Below are 12,357 nucleotides of genomic sequence, written 5' to 3' on the forward strand. Positions count from 1 at the left end.
GCCCCTGGTCTAAACATTCTTAAGACCATTCTTGTTTAATCCTCACAGTGCCAAAGAGGGGAGCTTGTCCTCATTTTTAAAAATTGATTTTAGAGAGAGCAAGTGAAAGAGAGTGAGGACAGGGCGAGGGGCAGAGGGAGAGAGAGAATCCCAAGCAGACTCCCCACTGAGTGCAGAGCCTGATGTGGGACTCGATCTTGCGACCCTGAGATGACCTGAGCTGAAATCAAGAGTCAGACACTCAACCGATTGAGCCACTCATGTGCCCCGAGCACTATCCTCATTGTAAAGGGGACATTGAGGCTCATAGTCTGCTCACACCACATCTTACTACTGATTTTAAGAGGAAGGACATTACAAAGCTTCAGGATGCTTCTAGAGCTCTTTAAGTCGCCATCTTCATTTCTTTGTGCATTAAAGGGAGGGCGAAGGAAGTGATGAGGCCTGATGCCTATGGAGCAGTTACTGTCTGCCAGGTTCTACTGTTGGGCTCTGCCGTGGTTCTCATGTTACAGATAAGGAAACTGAGACACAGAGGGGTTAAGTGACTTGCCCAAGGACACACAGCAGGCAGGGATGGGAACACGGTTTTGCTCCAGCCCTCTGCCTTTGCAGAGACTGAAAGGGGACAGTCGCATAAAGTAAAGCTTAGGGCCCGTGCCCAGGAAGTACTCGGTCTCCTGGTCTAATTATCATTACTGGCCCTTCCTCCCTTTATCCGTGGTTCTTTGGGGCTTCTTGTTCTTCCTTTTATCCCTAAGCTTGATCATCTCAACAGCTGAGCACACACACACAGTGTCCACTGACGCGTCTTCTCCCCTCTGGAGTGCCCACACTTCCATGCTCTGTCCTCGGTGTCTGGGCTGCACTTTTGGCGGGTGACTTCCTGGAGCGGAGCCAGAGGGCAACCTCCAGCTAAATGTCACCCGACTTTGGTGGCACTGCCTTAGGAATGCACTACGCTTTCTGGGAACCTAGGCAAATATGCGACATCTCATTCTGTCCCCCAAACTGGGGACAGTTTCCACAGCAGAAACTGGGACCCTTGGAATCTGCAAGTGTAACGTTTCCATCCACATACACGTTCACTGCTGCTGAGTCTGCACGTTCACGTTCATTTCTGAGGCATCTGGTTTCGTGTTCTCTCAGAGCTCCTTGGGAAAGAGCAGTGGTAGCAGGCACCAAAAATTGGGAGACCCATGCCCACGGTCCCCCTCCCCTGATGGAGTGTGGGCCGATCCCAGTCCCCTGGCTGTATCTGGTCGAGAGGGGACCCTGGTTTTGTTGGTTGAATTGGAATGACTCACGCCAAGCTTTCTGAGCGCTGACAAGAGCCCCTCCCTTTGGACAGGGCAGGATCGTCTGTGACTGCATTTTCCTGTCTGTCGTCTCCTTGAGCGATAGGGTCCGTACCGCAGATGAGAAAGCTGAGGCTCTGGGGGGACCCTTGCCCGGAAGCGGGACGCTTCTGGTCCTCCGTGGATGGTGGCCACTCTGAAGCTGCCCGTCGGGACTTCTCACCCCTGACTCAGCGTCGTCTCTCTCTCTCTCTTCCCCCCTTTCCAGGTCCCTCCTGGCCAGAAGCAGAGGACCAGCACTGGTGGGGAGCCGTCTGGGAGCCTGAGCAGGGAACTGCTGTCCTTGGTGAGGTGGGCATGGGAGACCGAGCCCAGCTGACCAGAGACCCCGTTTTCTTCCAGGCTGAGGGGGCAGGCGGTGGGGCCCAGCCCCCCGCCCCACAGAAGATGCAGTTCTTTGGGCGCCTGGTCAATACCCTGAGTAGCGTCACCAACTTGTTCTCAAACCCATTCCGGGTGAAGGAGGTGGCTGTGGCGGACTACACCTCGAGTGGCCGGGTTCAGGAGGAAGGGCAGCTGATTCTGTTCCAGAACATTCCCAATCACACCTGGGACTGCATCCTGGTCAACCCCAGAAACTCACAGAGTGGATTCCGGTGGGTGACGGTCGACAGCTGCCACACACACACACAGACACACAGACACACAGACACACACACACAGACACTTCTTTCCTTGGGCTCCTCAGACTGGCGGTCCCGGCCTGAAGAGCAGCTTCCTGGGGCCAAGCATCTGAGGGCTCTGGAGAAGGGTGGGAGGGGGTGGGGAGAGGGACCTCCTAGATCCTACCTTCTGGCCCAGCAGGGTCCCCACAGCAGGGGCGTGAGGGTAGAAGGCCTGGCTTTTCCCTGCCTCTGGCTGGGCCCCCGCAGAGGGAGGGAAGGAGGAAAGACAGGAGAGCTTGCAGGGTCAAATCGGGTAAAGTCCAGGCTTCCCCTGTAACTCTGGGTCTTTAAAGGCATGACTGCCCTTGTAGGGGCTGGCCAAGGTTTGTTCAAGAAAGTGTGTTGGGTGGACAGTGGTCACTTTTCCGGGCATGCTGGGTCTCCCGTGGGCTTGAAGGGAAGGGTAGGAACCCAGGGGCAGGGCTGGTTGGCATAAAGGGAGAGGAGTGGCCGGGCACCCAAAATGCAGGGTCCCGAGGAGCTTGGCAGACTGGTCCTGAGCTGGGCGAGTGCTGATGGGCCTTTTTCCGTTCGTTCATCCGTCTGGCCAGCCCGCCGTCCATCTCTTCACCGGGCACCGGGCATCTGTGGTGGCTCAGGAGTTCCAGGCCCTGGGCCAGGCCCCGCTGGCACTGTGAGATGACAAGATATGCTCCGTGCCTTTATGTGCAGTCTTGAGTGGAGACCACATGCCTGGCAGGCATCGTACCAACCACGTGAGGAGAGCTGTGGGTAGAAGCGGATGGTGAGGACACAAGCAGGCTATCCCTTCCTGGCGGGCTCCTCAGAGCGTAGAATGAGGAGGAATGTGTCTGGCAGAGGAGAGTGGATAAGGTCATTGTAGGCAGGCAGAGGCGTGGGGTGGGGGGCGCCCACAGGCCAATAGCTCCGGGCCGGATCCCTGGTATGCTCAGGGCTCTGGTGAGCACTTGAGGCCTGAGGGAACCTCTGGGCTCATTCCCCTTGAGGAGGCGTGGTAGGAGTCTCAGAAAGTGGCAGGCTGGGAGTCAGGGTCCAGCCAACAGGAGGAGAGCAGAAGAGGCCAATCGGGGGGGAGAATTTGGGTCTGGTTGCATGGGGAAACCGAGGCAGAGGCCCCCACAGCGGGCGGTGGGGCAAGGAACATGGTGGGGCTCCACCGCCCTCCACTATCACCAAGTCCTGTCAGCCGTAAATGTCCCCTGACAGGACTCCAGATCTGTCCCAGCAAGCTTGAGCCCCTCTGTGGGCAGATTACCATCCCAGGGGGTTAAACTCTTCGCCAGCAGTGTGTTACCTGCATCTTTATTTACTGCCCTTAATTGGGGGGCACTTTGTAGTACTTTCCCATATGGTGTGAGTTAGAGAAATGGCAATGCCATCCTCCAATGACCCGTTGAGGGAAGCAAGGAAGGCAGTATCCCATTTTACAGATAAAAACACTGAGGCTTAGGACGATAAGTGAGTCATTTAAGGTTGCATGAGAAGCAGTGAAGGAACAGAATCTGTGTCTCCCGGCTTCTTCTTCTTTTTTTTTTTTTTTTAAATTTTATTTATTTATTTGACAGAGAGAAATCACAAGTAGGCCGAGAGGCAGGCAGAGAGAGAGAGGAGGAAGCAGGCTCCCTGATGAGCAGAGAGCCCAATGTGGGGCTCGATCTCAGGACCCCGGGATCATGACCTGAGCCAAAGGCAGAGGCTTTAACCCACTGAGCCACCCAGGCGCCCCGTGTCTTCCGGCTTCTAAGCCATTTCTCCTTTCTGTGCCGCTGTGTGTTTCCATGCGTTCGAACAGAATAGGGAGCATTGGGTGGGGTTTCAAGCCAAGCACGTGTCTCCTCTCGGAATTCCTCACGTCCCTCACTTGGCTCTGGACTCTTTTGTCTCTTCTCCTGACCTGCTCTCGCCCAAGCATTTCCGTTTCAGCAGATGGCATCGCCATCCCTGCACGAGGTTGTGCTGCCCAGAAGCCCAGGAGCGATCTTGATTCCTCAGGCTCCCTGCCCTGCAAGATCTGGGCCATTACTGAGTTCTGTCGGGCTCCCCTGCCAGACATATCTTGAGTCTGCTGCTGCTTCTCCGTCAATTATGCTTAAGTTTGGCTTGAAGGATAGAATTTTAGTTTTCTCCTAAGTGACAACCACAGCAGAGAGTGGTCCCCTGGGACCCCCCCCCCCACTAGTCCCTGAGGGCCCAGCTCTTGCTGTCTTGTTGCTCTACCACATGTGGGCTTCATTCTCTAGGCAACCACATGGTCCCAGATGGCCGTGCCGGATCCAGCCATCACAGCCACCTTCCTGGTTAGCAGAAAGGTAGACAGGGTGAACAAGGGCACCCTCCTCCTCACTAGGGCCTTCTGGGAAGTGGCACACCCCTCCACCTGAATCCCGTTGGCGAGACTTCGTCACATGGCCACAGCTAACTGCAGGGGAGGCTGGGAAGTGCAGCTCGTATCCCGGCCCCATGCCAGTCCAAAATCCAGGCTTCTGTTGTTCTCCATTTTATCGCCGGCTCTCTTTCAAGGCCATGGTCCTTGCACACGCAACTCCAGACGCACTCCATCTCCCAGCCTGTTACTCTTCCTGTATTTGCTTGCCTCCCATCCTCTTCCCAGCTGCTTCCAGAGAGATCTTCCCAAAGGACAAATCTGATCGCTCACTCCCCTGCTTCATTCTTCAAGAAGTCCCTGTTTCCTTAACACATCAGCTGCTTAGCCTGGCTTGAAAGGGCCTGTGTGATCAAGCCTGGCTTCTCCCTCCGGTCTCAGCACTTGCCACCTTGTGCCCCTGGCTTTAGCCTGGACTCTTACGCCGTCGGCCTCAGACATTCTCCCCCTCTTTGCCTGCCTCACTTCTGCTCGCCCTTCCCTGACCTTTAGGCTAGAGGAGCTGCCTCTGCGTGTCCCGTAGCACTCCATCCCCGTGCTTAGTAGACCGGCTTCCTGGGAGACCACCGACCCCACGAGGGTTGTGGCTGCGTCTGTCTTGTTCGCCCCAGCGCAGCCCCCAGTACCCAGCAAGGAGCCTGGCACACCTAGGTTTGTGCGACCCGTGGGATGTACTCGCGCAACTTCGGCAGTGTCAGCAGAGGGCCGCTGTGCGCCGTGTCCTCTGTTGGGACTGGGGACTGATGGCTTCAGGGCAGTTGAGGGGTAAGCTGGGAAGCAGGAGGGGAGGTGATAAAGAGTTGCAGAAATGGCAATGCCAAGGCCTGGGGTGTGACCCTGGAGCGAGGGCCAGAGCCCTGGGTTTCTCTTAGGCTTCGTGGGGTCTCCCTGCAGCCCCTGGCATCCTGCAGTTTCTAGAAGGAAGGTACGGTTTACTAGACTTCCTCTTCAGGCTGCTTAAGATTTTATTTATTTGAGAGAGAGATTGTGAGAGAGCAAGTGAGCGAGCACAAACTGGGAGAGAGGGAGAAGGAAAAGCAGACTCCCCACTGAGCAGGGAGCCTGATGCGGGGCTTGATCCCAGGACCCCAGGATCATGACTTGAGCTGAAAGCAGATGCTTACCCAACTTATTCAGGTGCCCCCTGCCTTTAAAAAAAAAAAAAATTATTTATTTATTAGAGAAATAGTGTGAGGGGGGGAAGGGGCAGTGGGAGAGCAGGGCCCCCGGCCTGACATATGGTCCAGAGCCCTGGCTCCTCTGTATGAGCGCCAGGGTGGTCACCAGTAGCCTTGTGTGGACATTATGATAACATCCATACTTGTGTTCCTGCTACGAATTAATCATTTACTACTGACATTTGCTGGTGACATGTGATATTTGATGAAACCCGCCAGCTCTCCACTGGTATCTTAGCAGAAATAAGACTCCTCTTTCCAGGAATCCTAGAAAGAATGATCAGAGCAGGGGGCGCCTGGGGGGCTCAGCTGGTTCAGCATCTGCCTTTAGCTCAGGTCATGATCCTGGGGTCCTGGGATTGAGCCCCGCTCTGCGTCAGGCTCCCTACTCAGCGAGGAGCCTGCTTTCCCTCTTCCAATGCCCCTCCCCGCTGCTTGTGTTTTTTCTCTCTCTTTGTGTGTCTCAAATAAATAAATAAACAAAATCTTAAAAAAAAAAAAAAAGAATGATCGAAGCATGTGCGCCATGTGATCTTTGCCTCTTAAAAGGGGGCTGATTTTTTTTTAAAGATTTTATTTATTTATTTGACAGACAGAGATCACAAGTAGGCAGAGAGGCAGGCAGAGAGAGGTAGGCAGAGAGGCAGGCAGCCCCGACGTGGGGCTCGATCCCAGGACCCTGAGATCCTGACCTGAGCCGAAGGCAGAGGCTTTAACCCACTGAGCCACCCAGGCGTCCCAGGGGCTGATTTTTGAGGCCCTCAGAAAGGGAACTGCCGGTCAGCACCTCAGACGAGCCGAGCCAGCTACATGCCCCTTGCTTGCTCCTTCCCGATCTGTCCAGCCCGCAGCCCATCCTCTCCCTGCAGAGGTGAATCCAGCAGCTCTGTCCTCCAGGAGCTCAGGCGGTAGCCAGCAAATGAGGTCCGTACGCGGTATGCAGGGGGATAAAAGAACGCGAACAAAGTAAAGCTCTTAGGCTCCCCAGACAGACCTCACCTTTTTACACTTCTTTCTCTGTCCTCACCGTACCCCGCTGCCTGCTCTGTGGGCCGGTCCTCGCCCGCTCTCTTCTCTCTCAGCACGGTCCCTACTTCGGTCAGCCCCTCCTGCCTGGGATCAGCCTGTGTCTGCTTCACTTCTGTGTCCCCGCTAGACCGCCGAGCTCCTGCGGGATGGCGTCTGGGGCTGAGTCCTTTCTGCTAATGCCTACTGTGATGCTTAGTATTTGTTGAGTGGGTGATGAGCGCGTGGCCCCTGGAGGTAGATGTGTGTTTGATAGGAGGAGTTGGAAAAGGGGTATGGGGGGAGCTGGGTGAGATCTGGACCTACAAGGGAGGGAGGGAGGGCTCTGCAGGGAGAGGCACATGGAGAGCAAAGGCACAAAGGGATGGGGATGGAGGAGGAGCCCTTTGGGGGACCTGTAGGAGGGGCTGGTGCTCAGCTCTGAAACTGGCCCTAGCCTAGTGGTTCTTGGGGCCATTTTTTTGGCCCAGGACCCTAGGACCTCTCCATCCGCCCCCCAAATGTGTCGACGCACATTTTCATGTGATTTTTTTGAAGTTCACGGATCCCCTGGGGCTCATCCACAGGCCACTCCCAGCCAAAGCAAAGGCTCCCCAGAGATAATGCCAGGTGGCTTTTGTCTGGGGGCTCGGTTCTAGAAGAGAGGGAGAAGACAACCTTATGAGTCCTCCAGGTCCTCAACGTTTTCTGAGAATCTTTCACCTGTGGCTCTAACCCAAACCTGGCTCTCCCCTGGGGGCCTTGAGAGAATTTTCTCCTGGTATTTTCCCCACTGGGCCTGGAAGTGGGACTGGGTGCCCCTTTGCTCCCCGGACTTGAAATTCACGTCGACCTGTACAACCCGCGCTCTGTCCTGGAGTTTCCCCCACACCCTGAGGCTGGGAGCCTGTGGCCCCGAGCTCCCTCTCTCCATCACTCTACCTGTCCTGACTCGGTGACTGAAATTCGCAGAGTGCCCCTCCATACACCCACGGCTTTTGGGGCCAGACCTCTCCCAGCCCACATGGCCATTCCCTGGACCTTGTCATCAGCAGTAACAGGGGCTCTCCCACAAATACCAATGGCGAGCACCCCGCTTTCCACCCTCTACCTCCTGTCTTTCCATCTCCTCCCTTGTTCTCTGAATGCCAAGTTCCCCGCCCCCTGCAGACATGAACCCAGCCATCCCCCTGCCACGTCCCGTTCGTGGACTTCACTTCTTGCCCTGCAGAAACTCGTGGCCTGTCATGATGATCACACCCTTGCATACTCTCGCTGCTTTCTTACTTCTTTCTTTGTCATCTTGGCTTGGCAGAACGCCAACACTAGTTAATTCTAGCATGGGGCTCCCCTCCATGCTGCTTGTCCCACTTCAAGTGAGCCCTGCCCTTTGGCAGCCCTGGGCTTGGGGCCAGCAGGCCACCCTGACCATGTCCTTCCCTACCTGCCCTCTCCGTGCTTACCTGCAGCTGGTGAGTGCCCCCACCCGGGGCACCCACAACTGCACCCACATACTAGGGCTTCCCTGTTGTCACTGTACAGGCCAGTTCCCGTCAAGGTCAACGTCCCCTCATCCCCTGCAGGACATCAGTTCAGCAATTCTTTCCTCTCTCCTCTGTGACTTCTCCCTCTTGACTAGGTATTTTCCACTGCTATACAAATGTGCTGGGATTTTGGGTGTTTTTCCCCTCTTTTGAAAAATTTCATTCTTGACTTCACTTTCGTCCCCAGGCACTGCCTCTGTTCAGCTGTCCCCAGTTCCCTCCTCCTGTTCTCTCTCTAAACTAGTTAAAAATAGGGAAATACGCCGCACAGAGAGACGTACACACAGCTCAATGACGGATCACAGATACCTCTAACCAGCCCCCACGTCAAAAGGTGGAACATCGCTGCGCCCTGGGAGCCCCGCCCCTTCTGCTCCCTTGCCCCCAAAAGGCAGCCATGAACCTGGCTTGTAAGGCAGTTGCTTCTGTGCCTGGCTTGTCTGCTCAGCATTCTGTCTGTGAGATTTCTGTATATATTTTTGCATGAAACTGGGTCCAGCTTCTTCCACTCAGGACAATTCCACTGTGTTAACTATCCTCAGCTTCATTCATAGATGGGAATTTGGGGCTGCTTCCGGTTTTCTTGGTGCGTGTTTGCATGCTTTCCTGCCAGGCGTCTGTAGCGGGGAGTGGAATGGGTGAGCTGAGACCGTACACAGCCTCAGCTTCCTCAGATAATGCCTTTCTGGTCTCCTCCTGATGGTGAAGATTTCTGTTCTCTATTCAAATACACACCTGTTGTTGGTTACGTGTCTTGCGGCCATCTCCCCTCAGTGGCTTGCAGTTGGATTTCCGATACGATCTGTTGACAAACAAGAGTTCTTAGTCTCAAGGAAGTTAGTGTCACTCATTTTTACCATTTGCTTTCTGGTATTGTTTAACAAAGTCCTTCTCTACCAGGAGGAGTTGAGAATATTTTTCTATAGCATCTTCCAGAAGCTTTATTTTTTTGCCTTCCATCACTGGATTGATTATCTACCTGGAATTGACTCCTCCGTCATCATGTTTACTCTCAGGGGGATAGAAGTTCTCAAGCCTCAGCGGAAGGCCTTGGTTTACCAGGGTCCTTCCACCTGGCGGGCCTTGAACTTGAATCTCTGTTTTTCGAGGACTGAAAACTGGCCATAGTTTCCGCTCAGCTCTGGGTCCTCTCTGTTGCTGTTTTCCGTTTGATTTCTTTCTTTCTTTTTTTTAAGATTTTATTTATTATTTATTTGACATACAGAGATCACAAGTAGGCAGAGAGGCAGGCAGAGAGAGGAGGAAGCAGGCTCCCTGCTAAGCAGAAAGCCCAATGCGGGGCTCGATCCCAGGACCCTGAGATCATGACCTGAGCCAAAGGCAGAGGCTTTAACCCACTGAGCCACCCAGGCTCCCCTCCGTTTGTTTTCTTGACATCTTGCTCTGCCTAGCTTACGAGAGAAGATTCCGTGTAGAACTTTGGGCTTGCTTCCCTGTGATTTCCCTCAAGTTCTGGTCTTCTCGGCAACTCCGGATGCCGGCTTCTGTCCGCGCAGCCTGGAGGGGGGATGCCAGCAGCATCTGGCTGCCTCCTGGCCTTTCTGTCCTTCATATCCTGCGTCACAGATCCCAGAATGCCTGGAGTGAAGATGCGGGGCCTCCCTCTTCTCTACAGTCTTGGCCCTGTATCCTCGCCTGCCTCAGTTTCCCTCCAGCGCTTCCAGGTCCTCATCTGCATTCGATCCTTCCTTTCTGTTCATTTTCAGTAGGCAGGCTAGTTTGGTATAAGCTCCTTTGTCCTATCCAGAGGTGGAGGTTCCCCCCGGCAAGGCTGATAACAGAATATTTACATTACCACCGAGTCAGGACATTTCCCGAGTTTCTCCATGACCTCTTCCTTGAACCATTGCTAGTTTGTATGTATCTTGCTTAATTTTCAAATGTATGGAAAACTTTTCATTCTCTTTTTGTTATTAATCTCTTGCTTAGTTTCATCATGGTCAGAGAGCATAGTCTCAGTATTTTCAGGTCTTTGAAATTTGTTAGATTTACTTTACAGCCCAGTTTATGTCCAGTATTTCTAACTTTGGTTTGTGTGGCTCGAAAAGAACATGTATTCTGTAGCTGGTGGGAATAGTGTTTCATATATGTCTGCCAGGTCAGGTTTACTAATGGGATTTTTTGTTTGTTTGTTTCATTGTTTTTTATGAGTAGTAAATGTTATTAAAATATTCCAGTGTGATGGCAGATTTGTTTAGTTGTTTGTGTTTTTTTTTTTTTGCTGGAATTATGGATAATTTAATTGCTTTAAAAATTTTTAAAAAATTGCTTAAAAAATTTAATTGCTTTAAAAAAAAACATTTTTTTAGGACCTTGAGATCTTAAGCTACCTAGAGATTAGGTAGCTTTACTGAGATGCAACTTACAAAAAAATGAAATATACCAGTTTGACATGAGGCACTTGATGAGTTTCAGGAAAGATGCCTGCCCTGTGCCATCACCGCAGTCAAGATGCAGAACATTTCTGTAGTCTCCAAAATTCCCTCCCTGCTCCTTTGCAGTAAGTCCCCTGCACCCACCACAGCACCCAGCAAACAGGGATCTGCTTTCTATCACTATGGTTTTGCCTTCTAATCATACAGCGTGTCGTCATATGACTTTTTTTTTTCACTTAGCGTAATGGTTTTGTAATTCATGCTCGAATGTTCTCTTATTATGCCTTGTGTCCCCTCCCTGTCAGTTTGGAAGTTATGCATTCTGTCATTCTCTTTTAGTGAGTAAGAATTGCTGATTCTCCCACCTGAGCCAGCCAGGCACCCCTGATTAGATCTTTTAGTGATAGCTATTGGGGAACAGTTCTCCACGGGTTTCTCATGGGTCCTCAAGTCTTATGAGCAGAGACACGGACTTCCTTTGTTCCAGGCTGTCTTTACAAGGATTTTATATAGCAAGCAGTCTTAGAAGATAGAGATCGGGTCTTTCCCTAGAGCAGAGGGGAGGTTTGCTTACTCTCTTATGTAATAAGGATCACATCATTTTCCAAAGCAAAGTTTTGGCAGATTTGCTTGTTGACGGTGGTAGAAGATTCAAGTTCCCAACACACTAGGCTTCTCTCTCTCCTAGTGCAACGGGAGCAGGTGTCACCTGGCCCTCTTCATGTCACCCTCTGGGAACTGGATCCCAGGGAGTTGGCACAAACATGGAAACTGGCCACTGCATTGCTGTGAGCAGTACATCGCCCTTTGTCTTTGATCCAGGAATCTTGTTTCTTCTGCCAGTGTCTATGCAACTGTGTCAGGCTAACTTGTTAGTTTGCAAGTAGGGCAAAATCTGAAACCCTTCCCAGTTCTTGAGAGAACCCAAGAGATTGTAACACAACATCCTCGGCCTTATTGAAGAATAATTGGCACTTTAGTGTCTTCCAGAACAATAAATGGGTCTTAGGACTTCTAAACCTCATTTATTCCCAGGCTTCTATGCCACATATAGACACATACCTACACACACACACACACACACACACACACACACACACACACACACACACACTATATATTCTGTCTTTATTTTAAACCCAGCAGGATATTTTGCCACCAATCCTTATTTAGATTCACATACCTATTTGCCATTTTTCACGATATTTTATTTTTTTCCTGTATCTTAGACCATCCCTATGAGATCAGTTCCTTCTACCTGAAGAAGATCCTTTCATATTTTCCATTGTGTAGGTCTACTAATGACAAAGCCTTTCTCTCTTTCTCTTTGTTTGTGTGTCTAGTGAAAAAAGTCTTTAAAAATTTTACTTATTTAAGTAATCTCTACACCCAGCATGGGGCTCGAACTCCCGACTCCTAGTAAGAATTGCTGATTCTCCCCCCTGAGCCAGCCAGGCACCCCTGATTAGTGAAATGTTTTACTTTCAATTCCATACTTAAAGGGAAGCATGCTGCGTACAGAATTCCCACCGGCATTTATTTTCTTTTAGCTCTTTAAGTAAGAATGTCATTCCATTATCTCTGGTTTCCACTGCTGGGTAGATGGCTGTCAGCCTTTGAAGATCACTTTCTCGAAACTCTGCTGTTTTTTTAGTGTATTTCTTCGTATTTTGTTTATAGCCTTTGTAATATGGTACATGTGTCCATTATAGTTGTATTTCAGTATGTTCACATATGTTCACATATGTTTCATATGTGTCATCCTCAGTTCCTGTTGCTTGAGAAAAGACCCCAAAACTCTGCAGCTTAAAATGACGATCAATTACGTAGCCCGAAAATCTGCAAT

General features: G+C 51.6%; 1 protein-coding gene across 4 annotated transcripts in view; it reads left to right on the forward strand.

Annotated features, from left to right (window-relative positions):
- The window catches only part of LOC111157482 (phospholipase A2 group VI), a 53,619-nt gene that overhangs the window by 2,545 nt on the left and 38,717 nt on the right, over positions 1 to 12,357 (forward strand). For all 4 annotated transcript variants that reach the window (XR_002641305.1, XM_022518908.1, XM_022518911.1 and 1 more), the window contains exons 2-3: positions 1,567 to 1,600; positions 1,701 to 1,954. Coding sequence is in view for 3 of the 4 variants with exons in the window: in XM_022518908.1 (XP_022374616.1) it covers positions 1,746 to 1,954 (209 nt within the window). In the remaining variant the exon portion in view is untranslated. The remainder of the gene's footprint in view (positions 1 to 1,566; positions 1,601 to 1,700; positions 1,955 to 12,357) is intronic.

Source organism: Enhydra lutris, unplaced genomic scaffold (genome assembly GCF_002288905.1).
Source record: "Enhydra lutris kenyoni isolate GAN:26980312 unplaced genomic scaffold, ASM228890v2 scaffoldscaffold55, whole genome shotgun sequence".
In the NCBI taxonomy this organism is placed as follows: domain Eukaryota; kingdom Metazoa; phylum Chordata; class Mammalia; order Carnivora; family Mustelidae; genus Enhydra; species Enhydra lutris.